The sequence below is a fragment of the Salvelinus namaycush genome, unplaced genomic scaffold (assembly GCF_016432855.1).
Source record: "Salvelinus namaycush isolate Seneca unplaced genomic scaffold, SaNama_1.0 Scaffold963, whole genome shotgun sequence".
Lineage (NCBI taxonomy): Eukaryota > Metazoa > Chordata > Actinopteri > Salmoniformes > Salmonidae > Salvelinus > Salvelinus namaycush.
In genome coordinates, this window is record NW_024061712.1 from 42,278 (window position 1) to 62,881 (window position 20,604).

The 20,604-nt window shown below is 38.9% G+C and overlaps 1 protein-coding gene across 4 annotated transcripts; it reads left to right on the plus strand.

Annotated features, from left to right (window-relative positions):
- Positions 1–228: 228 nt before the first annotated feature.
- Positions 229–19,403, plus strand: LOC120043574 (microfibril-associated glycoprotein 4-like). Of its 4 annotated transcripts, XM_038988137.1 has the most exons (6): positions 229–349; positions 7,026–7,066; positions 7,219–7,410; positions 17,392–17,488; positions 17,645–17,812; positions 18,920–19,403. In XM_038988137.1, the coding sequence occupies exons 1-6, from the start codon at positions 277–279 to the stop codon at positions 19,168–19,170; spliced, it is 822 nt and encodes a 273-aa protein (XP_038844065.1). In that variant the 5' UTR covers positions 229–276; the 3' UTR covers positions 19,171–19,403. The 4 variants fall into 4 exon arrangements, with proteins under 4 accessions (XP_038844065.1, XP_038844064.1, XP_038844067.1 ...); XM_038988136.1 differs by lacking the exon at positions 229–349 and having other exon boundaries at positions 6,605–7,066; XM_038988139.1 differs by lacking the exons at positions 229–349; positions 18,920–19,403 and adding an exon at positions 18,036–18,913 and having other exon boundaries at positions 6,605–7,066.
- The last annotated feature ends 1,201 nt before the right edge of the window (positions 19,404–20,604 follow it).

Consider the following 20,604-nt stretch of genomic DNA (forward strand, 5'->3'; position numbering starts at 1 on the left):
AAAACTGATTGTAATTGCAAAAAGTAATCAACGTAAGGGATTGTTGTCTTTTTAAAAAAATTCAACTTTGAACCTAAATCCAATGACAGGGTGACATTTTTTGGGTTGATTTCATATTGAATTCCCGATAGTTGACAACTCAACCAAATGTAAATCAAACTAGACTTTGAACTGACGTCTGTGCCCAGTGGGATGTTTACAGACAAGAGTGTTTCCAGGAATGATTAGTTATCTTTATAAAAGAGGTGTGGACCAGGTAATGTACTGAGTGTTGCAATGAGCTCTGGTTGTCTTTATAAAAGAGGTGTGCATCTTCGTGGGGAAGACATCTGCTCAGTCACTCATACAGGTAAGATCATACACTCACTTCTTTACTTCTTTCTGCTTCGGGATCGGTGTCCCGTCCGCAGGACGGTTGAGCTAAGGTAGGCTAATACGATTAGCATGAGTTTGTAAGTAACAAGAACATTTCCCTGGACATAGACATATCTGATATTGGCAGAAAGCTTAAATTCTTGTTGATCTAACTGCATTGTCCAATTTACAGTAGCTATTACAGTGAAAGAATACCATGCAATTGTTTGAGGAGAGTGCACAATTTTGAACATGAAAAGTTATTCATAAACAAATTAGGCACATTTGGGCAGTCTTGATACAACATTTTGAACAGAAATGCAATGGTTCATTGGATCAGTCTAAAACATTGCACATATACTGCTGCCATCTAGTGGCCAAAATCTAAATTGCACCTAGCTACAACATACAGTAGGTTACATTCAGGCAGTCTCTATCTACAACATACAGTAGGTTACATTCAGGAAGTCTCTATCTACAACATACAGTAGGTTACATTCAGGCAGTCTCTATCTACAACATACAGTAGGTTACATTCAGGCAGTCTCTATCTACAACATACAGTAGGTTACATTCAGGCAGTCTCTATCTACAACATACAGTAGGTTACATTCAGGCAGTCTCTATCTACAACATACAGTAGGTTACATTCAGGCAGTCTCTATCTACAACATACAGTAGGTTACATTCAGGCATTCTCTATCTACAACATACAGTAGGTTACATTCAGACAGTCTCTATCTACAACATACAGTAGGTTACATTCAGGCAGTCTCTATCTACAACATACAGTAGGTTACATTCAGGCGGTCTCTATCTACAACATACAGTATGTTACATTCAGACAGTCTCTATCTACAACATACAGTAGGTTACATTCATGCAGTCTCTATCTACAACATACAGTAGGTTACATTCAGGCAGTCTCTAGCTACAACATACAGTAGGTTACATTCAGGCAGTCTCTATCTACAACATACAGTAGGTTACATTCAGGCAGTCTCTAGCTACAACATACAGTAGGTTACATTCAGGCAGTCTCTATCTACAACATACAGTAGGTTACATTCAGACAGTCTCTAGCTACAACATACAGTAGGTTACATTCAGGCAGTCTCTATCTACAACATACAGTAGGTTACATTCAGGCAGTCTCTAGCTACAACATACAGTAGGTTACATTCAGGCAGTCTCTATCTACAACATACAGTAGGTTACATTCAGGCAGTCTCTATCTACAACATACAGTAGGTTACATTCAGGCAGTCTCTATCTACAACATACAGTAGGTTACATTCAGGCAGTCTCTATCTACAACATACAGTAGGTTACATTCACGAAGTCTCTAGCTACAACATACAGTAGGTTACATTCAGGCAGTCTCTATCTACAACATACAGTAGGTTACATTCAGGCAGTCTCTATCTACAACATACAGTAGGTTACATTCAGGCATTCTCTATCTACAACATACAGTAGGTTACATTCAGGCAGTCTCTATCTACAACATACAGTAGGTTACATTCAGGCAGTCTCTAGCTACAACATACAGTAGGTTACATTCAGGCAGTCTCTATCTACAACATACAGTAGGTTACATTCAGGCAGTCTCTATCTACAACATACAGTAGGTTACATTCATGCATTCTCTATCTACAACATACAGTAGGTTACATTCAGGCAGTCTCTAGCTACAACATACAGTAGGTTACATTCAGGCAGTCTCTATCTACAACATACAGTAGGTTACATTCAGGCAGTCTTTAGCTACAACATACAGTAGGTTACATTCAGGCAGTCTCTATCTACAACATACAGTAGGTTACATTCAGGCAGTCTTTAGCTACAACATACAGTAGGTTACATTCAGGCAGTCTCTAGCTACAACATACAGTAGGTTACATTCAGGCAGTCTCTATCTACAACATACAGTAGGTTACATTCAGGCAGTCTCTAGCTACAACATACAGTAGGTTACATTCAGGCAGTCTCTATCTACAACATACAGTAGGTTACATTCAGGCAGTCTCTATCTACAACATACAGTAGGTTACATTCAGGCAGTCTCTATCTACAACATACAGTAGGTTACATTCAGGCAGTCTCTAGCTACAACATACAGTAGGTTACATTCAGGCAGTCTCTATCTACAACATACAGTAGGTTACATTCAGGCAGTCTCTAGCTACAACATACAGTAGGTTACATTCAGGCAGTCTCTAGCTACAACATACAGTAGGTTACATTCAGGCAGTCTCTAGCTACAACATACAGTAGGTTACATTCAGGCAGTCTCTATCTACAACATACAGTAGGTTACATTCAGGCAGTCTCTATCTACAACATACAGTAGGTTACATTCAGGCAGTCTCTATCTACAACATACAGTAGGTTACATTCAGGCAGTCTCTATCTACAACATACAGTAGGTTACATTCAGGCAGTCTCTATCTACAACATACAGTAGGTTACATTCAGGCAGTCTCTAGCTACAACATACAGTAGGTTACATTCAGGCAGTCTCTAGCTACAACATACAGTAGGTTACATTCAGGCAGTCTCTAGCTACAACATACAGTAGGTTACATTCAGGCAGTCTCTATCTACAACATACAGTAGGTTACATTCAGGCAGTCTCTATCTACAACATACAGTAGGTTACATTCAGGCAGTCTCTATCTACAACATACAGTAGGTTACATTCAGGCAGTCTCTATCTACAACATACAGTAGGTTACATTCAGACAGTCTCTATCTACAACATACAGTAGGTTACATTCAGGCAGTCTCTATCTACAACATACAGTAGGTTACATTCAGGCAGTCTCTAGCTACAACATACAGTAGGTTACATTCAGGCAGTCTTTAGCTACAACATACAGTAGGTTACATTCAGGCAGTCTCTATCTACAACATACAGTAGGTTACATTCAGGCAGTCTCTATCTACAACATACTGTAGGTTACATTCAGGCAGTCTTTAACTACAACATACAGTAGGTTACATTCAGGCAGTCTCTATCTACAACATACAGTAGGTTACATTCAGGCAGTCTCTATCTACAACATACAGTAGGTTACATTCAGGCAGTCTCTATCTACAACATACAGTAGGTTACATTCAGGCAGTCTCTATCTACAACATACAGTAGGTTACATTCAGGCAGTCTCTATCTACAACATACAGTAGGTTACATTACGGCAAGTCTCTATCTACAACATACAGTAGGTTACATTCAGGCAGTCTCTAGCTACAACATACAGTAGGTTACATTCAGGCAGTCTCTATCTACAACATACAGTAGGTTACAATCAGGCAGTCTCTATCTACAACATACAGTAGGTTACATTCAGGCAGTCTCTATCTACAACATACAGTAGGTTACATTCAGGCAGTCTCTATCTACAACATACAGTAGGTTACATTCAGGCAGTCTCTATCTACAACATACAGTAGGTTACATCCAGGCAGTCTTTAACTACAACATACAGTAGGTTACATTCAGGCAGTCTCTATCTACAACATACAGTAGGTTACATTCAGGCAGTCTCTATCTACAACATACAGTAGGTTACATTCAGGCAGTCTCTATCTACAACATACAGTAGGTTACATTCAGGCAGTCTCTATCTACAACATACAGTAGGTTACATTCAGGCAGTCTCTATCTACAACATACAGTAGGTTACATTCAGGCAGTCTCTATCTACAACATACAGTAGGTTACATTCAGGCAGTCTTTAACTACAACATACAGTAGGTTACATTCAGGCAGTCTCTAGCTACAACATACAGTAGGTTACATTCAGGCAGTCTTTAACTACAACATACAGTAGGTTACATTCAGGCAGTCTCTAGCTACAACATACAGTAGGTTACATTCAGGCAGTCTCTATCTACAACATACAGTAGGTTACATTCAGGCAGTCTCTAGCTGCAACATACAGTAGGTTACATTCAGGCAGTCTCTAGCTGCAACATACAGTAGGTTACATTCAGGCAGTCTCTATCTACAACATACAGTAGGTTACATTCAGACAGTCTCTAGCTGCAACATACAGTAGGTTACATTCAGGCAGTCTCTAGCTACAACATACAGTAGGTTACATTCAGGCAGTCTCTATCTACAACATACAGTAGGTTACATTCAGGCAGTCTCTAGCTACAACATACAGTAGGTTACATTCAGGCAGTCTCTATCTACAACATACAGTAGGTTACATTCAGGCAGTCTCTATCTACAACATACAGTAGGTTACATTCAGGCAGTCTCTATCTACAACATACAGTAGGTTACATTCAGGCAGTCTCTAGCTACAACATACAGTAGGTTACATTCAGGCAGTCTCTATCTACAACATACAGTAGGTTACATTCAGGCAGTCTCTATCTACAACATACAGTAGGTTACATTCAGGCAGTCTCTATCTACAACATACAGTAGGTTACATTCAGGCAGTCTCTATCTACCATATACAGTAGGTTACATTCAGGCAGTCTCTATCTACCATATACAGTAGGTTACATTCAGGCAGTCTCTAGCTACAACATACAGTAGGTTACATTCAGGCAGTCTCTATCTACAACATACAGTAGGTTACATTCAGGCGGTCTCTATCTACAACATACAGTAGGTTACATTCAGGCAGTCTCTAGCTACAACATACAGTAGGTTACATTCAGGCAGTCTCTATCTACAACATACAGTAGGTTACATTCAGGCGGTCTCTATCTACAACATACAGTAGGTTACATTCACGAAGTCTCTATCTACAACATACAGTAGGTTACATTCAGGCAGTCTCTAGCTACAACATACAGTAGGTTACATTCAGACAGTCTCTATCTACAACATACAGTAGGTTACATTCAGGCAGTCTCTATCTACAACATACAGTAGGTTACATTCAGGCGGTCTCTATCTAAAACATACAGTAGGTTACATTCAGGCAGTCTCTATCTACAACATACAGTAGGTTACATTCAGGCAGTCTCTATCTACAACATACAGTAGGTTACATTCAGGCAGTCTCTATCTACAACATACAGTAGGTTACATTCAGGAAGTCTCTATCTACAACATACAGTAGGTTACATTCAGGCAGTCTCTATCTACAACATACAGTAGGTTACATTCAGGCATTCTCTATCTACAACATACAGTATGTTACATTCAGGCAGTCTTTAGCTACAACATACAGTAGGTTACATTCAGGCAGTCTCTATCTACAACATAGAGTAGGTTACATTCAGGCAGTCTCTAGCTACAACATACAGTAGGTTACATTCAGGCAGTCTCTATCTACAACATACAGTAGGTTACATTCAGGCAGTCTCTATCTACAACATACAGTAGGTTACATTCAGGCAGTCTCTATCTACAACATACAGTAGGTTACATTCAGGCAGTCTCTATCTACAACATACAGTAGGTTACATTCAGGCAGTCTCTATCTACAACATACAGTAGGTTACATTCAGGCAGTCTCTATCTACAACATACAGTAGGTTACATTCAGGCGGTCTCTATCTACAACATACAGTAGGTTACATTCAGGCGGTCTCTATCTACAACATACAGTAGGTTACATTCAGGCAGTCTCTAGCTACAACATACAGTAGGTTACATTCAGGCAGTCTCTATCTACAACATACAGTAGGTTACATTCAGGCAGTCTCTAGCTGCAACATACAGTAGGTTACATTCAGGCAGTCTCTAGCTACAACATACAGTAGGTTACATTCAGACAGTCTCTATCTACAACATACAGTAGGTTACATTCAGGCGGTCTCTATCTACAACATACAGTAGGTTACATTCAGGCGGTCTCTATCTACAACATACAGTAGGTTACATTCAGGCGGTCTCTATCTACAACATACAGTAGGTTACATTCAGGCAGTCTCTATCTACAACATACAGTAGGTTACATTCAGGCAGTCTCTATCTACAACATACAGTAGGTTACATTCAGGCAGTCTCTAGCTGCAACATACAGTAGGTTACATTCAGGCAGTCTCTAGCTACAACATACAGTAGGTTACATTCAGACAGTCTCTATCTACAACATACAGTAGGTTACATTCAGGCGGTCTCTATCTACAACATACAGTAGGTTACATTCAGGCGGTCTCTATCTACAACATACAGTAGGTTACATTCAGGCAGTCTCTATCTACAACATACAGTAGGTTACATTCAGGCAGTCTCTAGCTACAACATACAGTAGGTTACATTCAGGCAGTCTCTATCTACAACATACAGTAGGTTACATTCAGGCAGTCTCTATCTACAACATACAGTAGGTTACAATCAGGCAGTCTTTAGCTACAACATACAGTAGGTTACATTAATTGGGTGGGGAGATAAAAGACCGGACAATATATAACCAACAAAGATTTACACAATTCATGTCTTAAATTAACATATGTTATATACCAGCACATTCGACATGGGGTACCGGTCCAGTAGACTTATTTGTACCTAATGAACATGATACAATTGTTTAGTTCAGGGGAGAATTCATCCTGGGGGTCGGAAACTGGTGGTTCGATCCGATGGCACAGCCTCTGCCTTAACTATTTAACCAATAGTAGCTTTGACCTGAAGAATACTGTTGTAAATATGCTTCTTAACTTACTCTTTTTTTTTGTTGTAAACTATACAAAAGTTTCCTTTAAAGGCAAACGGACATCTATCTCAACAATGATGGTAGGTGTTAAATTAATAAACCATTATTAGAATAAGCAGAAAAACCTGCATTCGTAGATACTAATGTGAATATGAGACATGTATCGTTTAATGAACCATCACTAGACAGTATTGACATTGCAACTGCTGTATCCATCTACCCTGTTGTGCAGTTCAGCTTGATGCTGGCTCTACTGGTCCCCGTGGCAGTACAGTCCTCCCTGCATCCAGTGGACTGTAACGAGGTGTACCAATCAGGTTCTGGACAGAATGGGGTTTACACTATTTATCCTGCAGGATCCACCTCACCTGTCCAGGTGTTCTGTGAGATGTCGATGGACAGTGCACATCCAGGAAAGTGGACGGTCAGTATCCAATATTTATACAAATTTTTAAATACACAGGTATTTACTTTAGTTTTTTTAATAACACTGTTAGCAATAGCTGTACGTTTTTACTGTAATTCTACTGTAAATTAACTCACTTCCGATTACATTTACATTTATGACACAAACTGTTAAAAAAGTACCAGTCATTTTACAGTAAGTTACTGGCTATTGAGTTGCAGTGAAAATACAGTAATATGTTTTTACATTTAAACTGCATTTTTTCAGTAAATATACAACAACTAACTGTATTTTTACAGCTAAATGTAAGGTGTTATAGCTGTAAAATGACAGTATGCTGCTGTATTCAGATTACAGTACACTCTTGTACACTGAACAAAAAAATATAAACACAACATGTAAAGTGTTCCATGTCCCATGTCCCATGTTTCATGAGCTGAAATAAAAGATCCCCGAAATTTTCCATACGCACAAAAAGCTTATTTCGCTCAAGTTTTGTGCACAAATTTGTTTACATCCCTGTTTGTGAGCATTTCTCCTTTGCCAAGATAATCCATCCATCTGACAGGTGTGGCATATAAAGAATCTGATTAAACAGCATGATCATTACACAGGTGCACCTTGTGCCGGGGACAATAAAAGGCCACTCTAAAATGTGCAGTTTTCGTCACACAACACAATGCCACAGATGTCTCAAGTTTTGATGGAGTGCGCAATTGACATGCAGGAATGTCCTCCAGAGCTGTTGCCAGAGAATTGAATGTTAATTTCTCTACCATAAGCCGCCTTCAATGTTGTTTTAGAGAATTTGGCAGTACGGCCTTACAAACACGTGTATGGCGTTGTGTGGGCGAGCAGTTTCCTGATGCCAACGTTGTGAACAGAGTGCCCCATGGTGGTGGTGGGGTTATGAGCAGGCATTATCTATGGACAATGAACACAATTGCATTTCATCGATGGCGATTTGAATGCATAGAGATACCGTGACGAGATACTGAAGCCTGTTGTGAGGCTCATTTTTTTTAAGGTATCTGTGACCATCAGATGCACATCTGTATTCCCAGTCATGTGAAATCCATAGATTAGGGCCTAATGAATTTATTTCAATTGACGGATTTCCTTATATGAACTGTAACTTCAGTAAAATATTAGAAATTGTTGCATGTTGAGTTTATATTATTGTTCAGTATAAATAATTTTACTATAATTTTACAGCCACTCAGTAGTCTTTAAATTATTGAAATTTTACAGGATAATTATTACAGTAAAATGTTATACAATTATTTACTGTAGGCACACTTGGGACTCAACCTCACCTGGGTTTGGACTCATAACCTCTTGTTTGCCAATGACCTGAATTTCTTGCTATGCAGGGTAGCATCCATCTACATGTCAAAGCGCCAGGGGACAACAAGGTAGATCTGTGGGCTTGACAAAGGATGGCCACAGATGTAATGGCAATAAATACATTTCTGCACTTAGCTAAATAGCAGTGCTCAAAGAGTACCCCGCCAGTACATCACCATCAATCTACATGTCAAAGCGCCAGGGGACAACAAGGTACCCTAACCGTACCCTTATTGTTGGGAGTGTGTTGATATACAGTGCATTCTGAAAGTATTCAGACCCAGTGACTTTTTCCACATTTTGTTCGGTTACAACATTATTCTAAAATGGATTAAATCGTTATTTTTCCTTTATCAATCTACACACCCCATAATGACAAAGCAAAAACATGTTTTTTAAAACATTTTTGCTAATTTATTAAAATTATAAACAGAAATATCACATTTACATAAGTATTCAGACCCTTCTTTACTCAGTATTTGTTTTTTTGTTGTTGTTTATGTATTTATTTTATATATTTTAGACGTAGATCAGCTTTAATAATAATATATTATATATTTTTTAGGGGTAGATCAGCTTTAATAATAATAATAATATATTATATATTTTTTAGGGGTAGATCAGCTTTAATAATAATAATAATATATTATATATTTTAGGGGTAGATCAGCTTTAATAATAATAATAATATATTATATATTTTTTAGGGGTAGATCAGCTTTAATAATAATAATAATATATTATATTTTTTAGGGGTAGATCAGCTTGAATAGCGCAGATAGATTGTAGCTTCCATCAATGTAATTGTCTGCATCATTTCCAATACCACATATATTTTTGGGGTAAATATATATATTTATATACATACATACACATACCCACCTATATATATATACATACATATACACATACATATACATACACATACACATACCCACCTATATATATATATACATACATATACACATACATATACATATACATACCCACCTATATATATGTATATATATATATATATATATATATATATATATATATATATATATATATATATATATATATATATATAGATACATATACACATACATATACATACACATACCCACATATATATATATATATATATGATGTCCATTCAGTTTGATTTCTATTTGCCATATATTTGCTATATTTGCTATGTGCTATTTCACAAAAAGTTCTGAACCTATATATATTTTACAGACACAGTATGTTTTACATTGTTTATCTTGTTGTTATTAGTCCCAACCTTCAGCTCCATTCAACCCCTCCCATCTATCTCTTAACACCATCCATATTGGATTTCTATTTGCCACATATTTTTCAACTGTGCTGTGATGCTTCACAAAATAATTGAACCTTTCTATTCTCATAGCTTCTACAGATTGTAAATTAAATATAAACATTTTTTCTAAAATAATTATTATATTATTGATTGATTGTATATGACTTTTCAAATCACCCAGTATTGCTATCTGCAGCGTTAGTTCTAGGCAAATGTTGCAATTCTTCAGCCATTCCTGGACCTGTGACTGAAAACGAGCTACACATGGACAACACCAAAATAAATGATCTAATGACTCTGCCTCCTCACAGCAGAATCTGCAGAGCTGGGAAGATTGTATCCCCCATATATATAACATTCTATTGGTTGCAAGAATTTTGTATAGTAATTGAAATTGAACAATTCTACATTTTGAATCCGGCGTCGTTTGCGTATCAATTCATAAACCATGTGCTATGGAATCGGAAAACATTGAAAGTCTCTTCCCAACCTTTTGTTAATTTATATGGCACAGCTGTACATTTTTTGGTCCTTAAATGAAACTGGTATATGTTTTTATTTATCATAATTTTATTTAACTAATTTTGGTCTTTAATGCAGAGCCGACAGACAAGTTCCTTACTTTCTCCCCCTTCCACTTGCCTCTTCCATTTTTGTGGTAATGCTGCAATGCTGCTGTTGTAATTTTGGGTAGAGCAGACATTTACATATTGTTGTGTCAGCTGCATGTGTGATATCTCTTCACCAGTCCTATTTATGATCCAATTTAAAAAGATTATACCATAAAAAAAAATAAGTTGAAAAAGTATATTTATATCATTAGTATATTTGAGTTTAACCACAATATTTGTTGTATTATTTATTCTGTCTTTTCTGGTGGATTAAACTGAAATTGCAACAAACTTTCTATGGCTTGTTTTAAAAATAGCGACATTTTGGAGATTATTTCATTTTCAAATAGCTGAAAGTGAGAGGTTGTAATCTAAATAAAGGGAAAGAGGCCATTCTTGAACGCGGGGTGAGACATTCTTACAAATCTGCTAGAGAACCAGTTTGGATTTAAGTATAACTTTTGTATGACTGACGCCTTTAGTGAGGGTCTAATGCTTTAAAATGTAATCATTTCTGCCCTCCACATTCATATTCATTATATAAATAGGCCCATTTAATTTTGTCTGCCATTCCAAATAAAATTGCTCATTACTCATATAATTTTAAAAAACAGGTCGCTAGGTGTCGACCAAGGCCCTTCTCCCGCAAGACCATAAGCAAATAGGTAAACTGGGATATGACTAAAGAGTTAATCAGGGTAAACTGGGATATGACTAAAGAGTTAATCAGGGTAAACTGGGATATGACTAAAGAGTTAATCAGGGTAAACTGGGATATGACTAAAGAGTTAATCAGGGTAAACTGGGATATGACTAAAGAGTTAATCAGGGTAAACTGGGATATGACTAAAGAGTTAATCAGGGTAAACTGGGATATGACTAAAGAGTAAATCAGGGTAAACTGGGATATGACTAAAGAGTTAATCAGGGTAAACTGGGATATGACTAAAGAGTTAATCAGGGTAAACTGGGATATGACTAAAGAGTTAATCAGGGTAAACTGGGATATGACTAAAGAGTAAATCAGGGTAAACTGGGATATGACTAAAGAGTTAATCAGGGTAAACTGGGATATGACTTTACTCAGTACTTTGTTGAAGCACCTTTGGCAGCGATTACAGCCTCAAGTCTTCTTTGGGCATGACGCTACAAGCTTGGCTCACCTGTATCTGGGAAGTTTCTCCCATTCTTCTCTGCAGATCCTTTCAAGCTGTCAGGGGAGCGTTGCTGCACAGCTATTTTCAGGTCTCTCCAGAGATGTTAGATTGGGTTCAAGTCCAGGCTCTGGCTGGGCCACTCAAGGACATTCAGATTTGTCCTGAAGCCACTCCTGCATTTTCTTGGCTGTGTTCTTAGGATTGTGGTCTTTTTATTTAACCTTTATTTAACTAGGCAAGTCAGTTGAGAACAAATTCTTATTTTCAATGACAGCCTAGGAACAGTGGGTTAACTGCCTTGTTCAGGGGCAGAACAACATATATATATATATGTATGTGTGTGTGTGTGTGTACCTTGTCAGCTCGGGGATTTGATCTTGCAACCTTTCGGTTACTAGTCCAACACTCTAACCACTAGGCTACCTGCCGCCCCGGAAGGTCACCCAAGTCTGAGGTCCTGAGCACTCCTGAATATGTTTCCATCAAGTATCTCTCTGTACTTTGCTCCGTTCATCTTTCCCTCCATCCTGACTAGTCTCCAAATCCCTGCCAATGAAAAACATCCCCACAATATGATGCTGCCACCACCATACTTCACCGTAGGGATGGTGCCAGGTTTCCTCCAGATGTGACACTTAGCACTTAGGCAAAAGAGTTCAATCTCATTTCATCAGACCAGAGAATCTTGTTTCTCATGGTCTGAGAGTCCTTTAGGTGCCTTTTGGCAAACTCCATGTGGGCTGTCATGTACCTTTTACTGGCTTCTGTCTGGCCACACTACCATAAAGGCCTGATTGGTGGAGTGTTGCAGAGATGGTTGTCGTTCTGGAAGGTTCTCCCATCTCCATAGAGGAACTCTGGAGCTCTGTCAGAGTGAACCATCGGGTTCTTGGTGACCTCCCTCACCAAGGCCCTTCTCCCCCAAATGTTCAGTTTAGCCGGGTGGCCAAATCTAGGAAGAGTCTTGGTGGTTCCAAACTTCTTCCATTTAATAATGATGGAGGCCACTGTGTTCTTGGGGACCTTCAATGCTGCAGAAATGTTTTGGTACCCTTCTCCAGATCTGTGACTCGACGCAATCACACAATTCCTTTGACCTCATGGCTTGGTTTTTACTCTGACATGCACTGTCAACTGAGGGACCTTATATAGAAAGGTGTGTGCCTTTCCAAATCATGTCCATTCAATTGAATTTACCACAGGTGGACTCCATTCTAGTTGTAGAAACATCTCAAGGATGATCAATGGAAACAGGATGCACCTGAGCTCAATTTTTTGTCTCATAGCAAAGGGTCTGAATACTTATATAAATAAGGTATTTTTGTTTTTTAAATGTCTAAAAACCTGTTTTCGCTGTGCCTTTATGGGGTATTGTGATGTCATTATGGGGTATTGTGATGTCATTATGGGGTATTGTGATGTCATTATGGGGTATTGTGATGTCATTATGGGGTATCGTGTGTAGTTTGCTGAGGATTATTATTTTTAATCCATTTTATAATAAGGCTGTAACGTAACAAAATGTGGAAAAAGTCAAGGGTTCTGAATACTTTGCGAAGGCACTGAATTTTCTTGGTAATATGTACCTGGTGGCATTGCTGAAACATCAACACACTCCCTACCAAGAGGTTGCAAGTTCAAATCCCAGAGCATATATCCACACTCTACGTTAAGTGTCCCTGACTACAGAAATTATTGACTTGATTCTGGGAAACTTAGTAAAGTGCAGAAATGTATTACTGACAATAAATCTGTGGCCAGCTCTACTATGCCCACAAACCTGAGCCATATACTACGTATGTAGTTTGAGGAGTTAGAGATGTAACTTGGGTCAACTCTGCGTTCAACGCAGGATAACCGGTAAACACTAAAAACAAATGGAACCATAAAAGAACCCTTTTTGGTGCTGTATAGAACCTTTTTTTTTTAAGGTTCTATAAAGAATCATGCTCATGAGGTTCTAAATGGAACCTGTATGGTGCTATAAAGAACCCTTTACTGAGGTTCTATAAAAAACACGAATAAAACATTCTATATAGCACCAACAAGGGTTCCGCTATGGTTACAACGTTTTGGGGGGAATATAGAACCCTATTTTATGGTTCTTTATGGAGAATGGTTCTATAAAGAACCTTTCTCAATCTCAAAGGTTCTTTGTTGAACCATACAGGTTATTTATTCTATTTAACTAGCCATATTATATTGTTGAAATTCCACAGGTGTTATTATTGTATTAATATTGACTATTTGTATTAAGTGTGGAAGCTCTGGAGGGTTACGAGGTAATAACTTGGCTGGAACAGCCGGGGGGTCCCTGAGGAGAGAATTGAGAACTAATGATTTAGTCAACGGTTCTCAAACGACACAAGACCATAATGCGAGTCTTTCACAACACACTGTCACTGGCCATAGACATATACAGTGAGCTCCAAAAGTATTGGGACACATTATTTGTTATTTTGTCTCTGTACTCCAGCACTTTGGATTGGAAATGATGCAATGACTATGAGGTTAAAATGCCAGCTTTAATTGGGGTGTATTTTCATCCATATCAGGTGAATCGTTTTACATGGTACCCCCATTTCAGGGAACCAAAAGTATTGGGATACATTCACTGATATTTAAGTAGTAAAAAGAATTTCCTCCCATATTCCTAGTACGCAATGACTTCAACAAGCTTGTGATTTGACAAAGTTGTTGGATGCATTTGAATGTTGTTTTGGTTGTGTTTCACATTATTTTGTGGCCAATAGAAATGATTGGTAATTGATTTGTGTCATTTTGGAGTCCCTTTTATCGTAAATAAGAATAGAATACGTTTCTAAACACTTCTACATGTGGATTCTACCATGATTACGGATAATCCTGAATAAATCGTGAATAATGATGAGTGAGAACGTAACAGACGCACAAATATCATACTTTCAATGCTAAACGTTTGCCTACTGTAATACACATATAAGTGAATTTGTCCCAATACTTTTGGTCCTCTAAAATGGGGGGACTATGTACAAAAAGTGCTGTGATTTCTAAACAATTCACCCAAATATAAATACCAGTCCTGCACTTTAACCTCATAGTCATTGTATAATTTCAAATCCAAAGTGATGACAGAGCCAAAACATCAAACAATGGGTCACCATCCCAATACTTTTGGAGCTCACTGTATTAAATGTAATGGCATAACACAACACATTAGATAAAGTGGAATGACATTCTCCCTCACGTTTGCACAAAAAGAGCTGTGAGCAAACCACAACCCAAAATATTCTAATTAACAGCTGCCCCACATTTTAATTATCACTAAACGAGGATGGAATCCTTATTTTCAACTGCAAAGAACCATTGAATGGCTTAAAAGGTAATTTGGGTCTGTATGGATCCACATAGAACCATCACCCTTCCTAAAGACCCCTTGAGGAAGCAGCATTATTCAGTACGTACCACCAAAGTAGCTCACCTTTTAGCCAGTTACATTAATACGTCAACGAAACCTTCAGAACTAACCGGTTCCTGGGCAGCCTGACTCACGGCGAACACCATTTATCCTGAATGAAGTGTCGGAGCAGCGAGTTGAGGACCAATGAAATCAGATTTCCTCCGTCTCGCAAAGATTGCGCCGGCATCCCCTTAATTTGAGGAAGACGACTGATTAAATATTTTTTTTATAGTAATGTTACAATAACTATCACGTTACCCATTTAGTGATGACAGAATGCATTTGAAACTTCAAACACAGTAAAAAGTGTCTATGACTTTAATACAATGATTTTATTGATAGGAGTGGGGGGAAAAGGTGCTTGCGTATTGACAAGCACACCAACGACAGCATTGACGATAAGTAATAAAATAAAGGTGAATAAATATTTCACACCGTAGCCTGTTGAATTAGCAAGAAAACTTTTCTTACATTTTTGATTTCGGCACAAATTAAAATGTGTCGCCCATGGATTGACGTTTCAACATTGTCTCAATGAAGAGTTCGGTGTTCGACTAGCCACGTGTGACATGCACACGCAGTTATAAAACCGCTAGAGTTAGCTTCATGCGGACAAGCAATATCTATCGTCTTAGTACAGACGAAGCCTGAGCTGGAATGTGAAGCTAACTGAAGCTGGCTAGCTTTAGAAAACCCTGACTAGATCTAGCTTCAATCGTAGTATGCCCATCAGGTGACATAGCAGGATATTCAGGTCTCTGGTAACCAAGAGGTTTCCAGTCCAACTTCCAGGTGTGGTTGAGTCCCAAGTGTATTCATAGTGAAGGAATGAAGATTTTTCTGTCATACTTATACTGTAATATTACATTAACTTACGCATTGTCATCATTTACAAGTGTGTACTGTAATCAGAATACAGCAGCATACTGTCATTTTATATTAATTCAGATACAGAAAAAATACAGTAAGTTGTTGTATATTTACTGTGTTTTGACTGCAACTTTTAGCAAAGTTCATAAATGTATTCTTTGTAAAAAGACTGTGGCCAATCGCTACCATTAACACACCTGGTGGTGTAGCAGGAAACTCAGGTCACTGGCAGCCAAGAGGTTATGAGTTCATGTCCCACGAGAGGCTGAGTCCCAAGTCATATCCCACGAGAGGATGAGTCCCAAGTCATATCCCACGAGAGGATGAGTCCCAAGTCATATCCCATGTGAGGATGAGTCCCAAGTCATATCTCACGAGAGGATGAGTCCCAAGTCATATCCCACGAGAGGATGAGTCCCAAGTCATATCCCATGTGAGGATGAGTCCCAAGTCATATCTCACGAGAGGATGAGTCCCAAGTCATATCCCACGAGAGGATGAGTCCCAACTCATATCCCACGAGAGGATGAGTCCCAAGTCATATCCCACGAGAGGATGAGTCCCAAGTCATATCCCATGTGAGGATGAGTCCCAAGTCATATCTCACGAGAGGATGAGTCCCAAGTCATATCCCACGTGAGGATGAGTCCCAAGTCATATCCCACGAGAGGATGAGTCCCAAGTCATATCTCACGAGAGGATGAGTCCCAAGTCATATCCCACGTGAGGATGAGTCCCAACTCATATCCCACGTGAGGATGAGTCCCAACTCATATCCCATGTGAGGATGAGTCCCAACTCATATCCCATGTGAGGTTGTGTCCCAAGTCATATCCCATGTGAGGATGAGTCCCAACTCATATCCCATGTGAGGTTGTGTCCCAAGTCATATCCCATGTGAGGTTGTGTCCCAAGTCATATCCCATGTGAGGATGAGTCCCAACTCATATCCCATGTGAGGATGAGTCCCAACTCATATCCCATGTGAGGTTGTGTCCCAAGTCATATCCCATGTGAGGATGAGTCCCAACTCATATCCCACGTGAGGATGAGTCCCAACTCATATCCCATGTGATGATGAATCCCAAGTCATCTGAATACAGCAGCATACTGTCACTTTACAGCAATAATACCATTATTCAGCAGTAAAAATACAGTTACTTGTTTTTCTGTATTTTCACTGTGTTACCTTCTTCTTCATTCTTTACACAAAATAACTGATTTCCTATTAAAACCAGTCAATACATTAAACAATATCTCTCTCTTAATCAGGTGATTCAGAACAGACAGGATGGATCAGTCAACTTCCACAGGAAGTGGAATGAGTACAAGACTGGGTTTGGGAGCGCAGCTGGAGAGTACTGGCTGGGTAAGAACTGATTAAATGTCTAGCCTCCAGAACATTCTCCTCTTAGAACCCGGTTTCAGAGAATGAGCTCATCCTGTTTCTCCCTAATTCATGTAAGTTCATTTGTCGTTGTATTCCAACAACACGGTGTGCTTCTATGCTGGTACTATTCTCCAGGACTGGAGACGATGCATCTTCTGACTATGAAAAAGACCTATGAGCTGAGGGTGGACATGGAGGACTTTGAGGGGAAGAAGGTCTATGCTCAGTACTCCACCTTCTCTGTTGGACCAGAGGCTGAAGGGTACACGCTAAAGCTGGGTTCATTCAAAGATGGAGGAGCAGGTGGGTGACAACTTATATTGTCCAAGATAAAAATTCTAAGAAAAAGTTCCAAGAATATAGAACCAGAATATAGTACCAGAAACAAATTCTGAAGAAAAACAGTCCAAGAAAATCTGTCATTAAGGGTTCATAACTGAAGATTTGCCAGTGGAAGTGTTATCATTAGGTTATCTAGAGCCCTTTCCTTGTGTTGCTGGGCTGTGTTCTCTGTTCTTATCCTCAGGAGATTCTATGACATCACAGTGGTCAGACATCTCTGTTCTTATCCTCAGGAGATTCCATGACATCACAGTGGTCAGAAATATCTGTTCTTATCATCAGGAGATTCCATGACATCACAGTGGTCAGAAATATCTGTTCTTATCCTCAGGAGATTCTATGACATCACAGTGGTCAGAAATATCTGTTCTTATCCTCAGGAGATTCCATGACATCACAGTGGTCAGACATCTTTCTTCTTATCCTCAGGAGATTCTATGACATCACAGTGGTCAGACATCTCTCTTCTTATCCTCAGGAAGATTCTATGACATCACAGTGGTCAGACATCTCTCTTCTTATCCTCAGGAGATTCTATGACATCACAGTGGTCAGACATCTTTGTTCTTATCCTCAGGAGATTCTATGACATCACAGTGGTCAGAAATATCTGTTCTTATCCTCAGGAGATTCCATGACATCACAGTGGTCAGACATCTCTCTTCTTATCCTCAGGAGATTCTATGACATCACAGTGGTCAGACATCTCTCTTCTTATCCTCAGGAGATTCTATGACATCCCAGTGGTCAGACATCTTTGTTCTTATCCTCAGGAGATTCTATGACATCACAGTGGTCAGAAATATCTGTTCTTATCCTCAGGAGATTCTATGACATCACAGTGGTCAGACATCTCTCTTCTTATCCTCAGGAGATTCCATGACATCACAGTGGTCAGACATCTCTCTTCTTATCCTCAGGAGATTCTATGACATCACAGTGGTCAGACATCTCTCTTCTTATCCTCAGGAAGATTCTATGACATCACAGTGGTCAGACATCTCTCTTCTTATCCTCAGGAGATTCTATGACATCACAGTGGTCAGACATCTCTCTTCTTATCCTCAGGAGATTCCATGACTCATCACAATGGTCAGAAATTTACAACGTTAGATAAAGACCAGGACCTTAACGACAGCAACTGTGGCCAGATGTACTACGGTGGATTTTGGTACAACAACTGCCATTTTACTAATCCCAATGGGATATACGCGTGGGGGGAGTCGGCCTACGGTGTTGGCATCAACTGGAGAACATGGAAAGACTTCACATACTCCCTGAAAAGAATTACCATGAAGATCAGACCAGCCACTGGATAGAAGGGAAACACCTTAAGCATCTCTATTTCCTAACAACATTTTTAAATCCACATTTTTAATAACAATGATTGTCATAAAAAACATATTTCCACCACTTGCACACATTACGTTTACCTGGGAGGGGTGTCTTTATTTCTAAGTGAGGTTTGTGTTTGGGTCTTCAGAGAGTATCAGTGGGTGCCGCAGGACCCAGAACATCGTCTGATCTAATAAAAAGTGCTGCTTTGCCATAGCAACAGAAACCTGACTTCAGTAAGGGACGATGTAACTCCTACCCATCCTCTAACTCTCTCTGTTTCATACCCTAACCCACTGTCTGTTTCCTACCCTAACCCACTGTCACTGCTCATTCATATGTTTTATACTTATATATTCTCATCCCATTCCTTTACTAGATTGTGTGTATTAGGTTTTGTTGTGGAATTGTTAGATATTACCTGTTAGATACTGCTGCACTGTCAGATCTAGAAGCATTTCGCTACACTCGCAATAACATCTGCTAACCATGTGTATGTGACCAATAACATCTGCTAACCATGTGTATGTGACCAATAACATCTGCTAACCATGTGTATGTGACCAATAACATCTGCTAACCATGTGTATGTGACCAATAACATCTGCTAACCATGTGTATGTGACCAATAAAATTTGATTTGATTTGATTTGTCTGTCTCTCACCATTTAAACAGACAGTGTAATTCAACCACTATAAAAACATTTTGTGGCCGAACTGAAATCAAGGTTCACCAATTGATAAGTCCTTGAAACAATAATTTATATTTTACAGAAAAATATTAGACTTCAATGTCTTCACAACATTGATATTCAGCCTGCAACAGATGATCAATCCATTGTTTTATTATTTTAATTACAGGTTTATATTGCCAACATTTCACTTTTCTTAAATAAGTCTATTTCTTCTCAAATCAGTTAAAAATGAAAAACATTCCAGACTTTGTTTTGTTATTAGATTTTCAACAGTGCGGAACCAATTGTATTTTTGTAAACTTAAGTTTACTGTTTTTATTTAGAAAATAAAGACAAATGGAATGGACTAAATTATTGGCACCCCAGAGCTAGTACTTGGTTGCCAAGGTAACTGCTGACAAACGCTTCTGGTAGCCGTCAACGAGCTTCCTGCACCTTTCTACAGTCAATTTGGCCCACTCGTCAGCTGTAACCTGCTCGAATTCTTCAATGTTTGAGGGGTGTCCTCCACCAACTGCCGTTTTCAGATCTCCCCGTAGGTTCTTCGTCACTCCAGAACAGTCCAAGCTTCCTTCTTTGAGCCATTCCAGGGTTCTTGTTTGATGTGTGTTTGAGGTCGTTGTCCTCCTGGGAAGACCCCTCCAACCTTTAATGGAGACCTAGTTTTTTTGGACACTGGGGTTGAACATTGGACCTCCATCAACCCCTGATAATCGGCAGATT

Excerpts from the sequence above, each read along its gene's own strand:
- LOC120043574 (XM_038988136.1), top strand. The coding sequence starts at position 6,842 with ATGAACATGATACAATTGTTTAGTTCAGGGGAGAATTCATCCTGGGGG. Across the intron at positions 17,489-17,644 it reads AGCTGGAGAGTACTGGCTGG|GACTGGAGACGATGCATCTT; the intron begins GTAAGAACTGAT and ends ACTATTCTCCAG. Across the intron at positions 17,813-18,919 it reads ATTCAAAGATGGAGGAGCAG|GAGATTCCATGACTCATCAC; the intron begins GTGGGTGACAAC and ends TCTTATCCTCAG.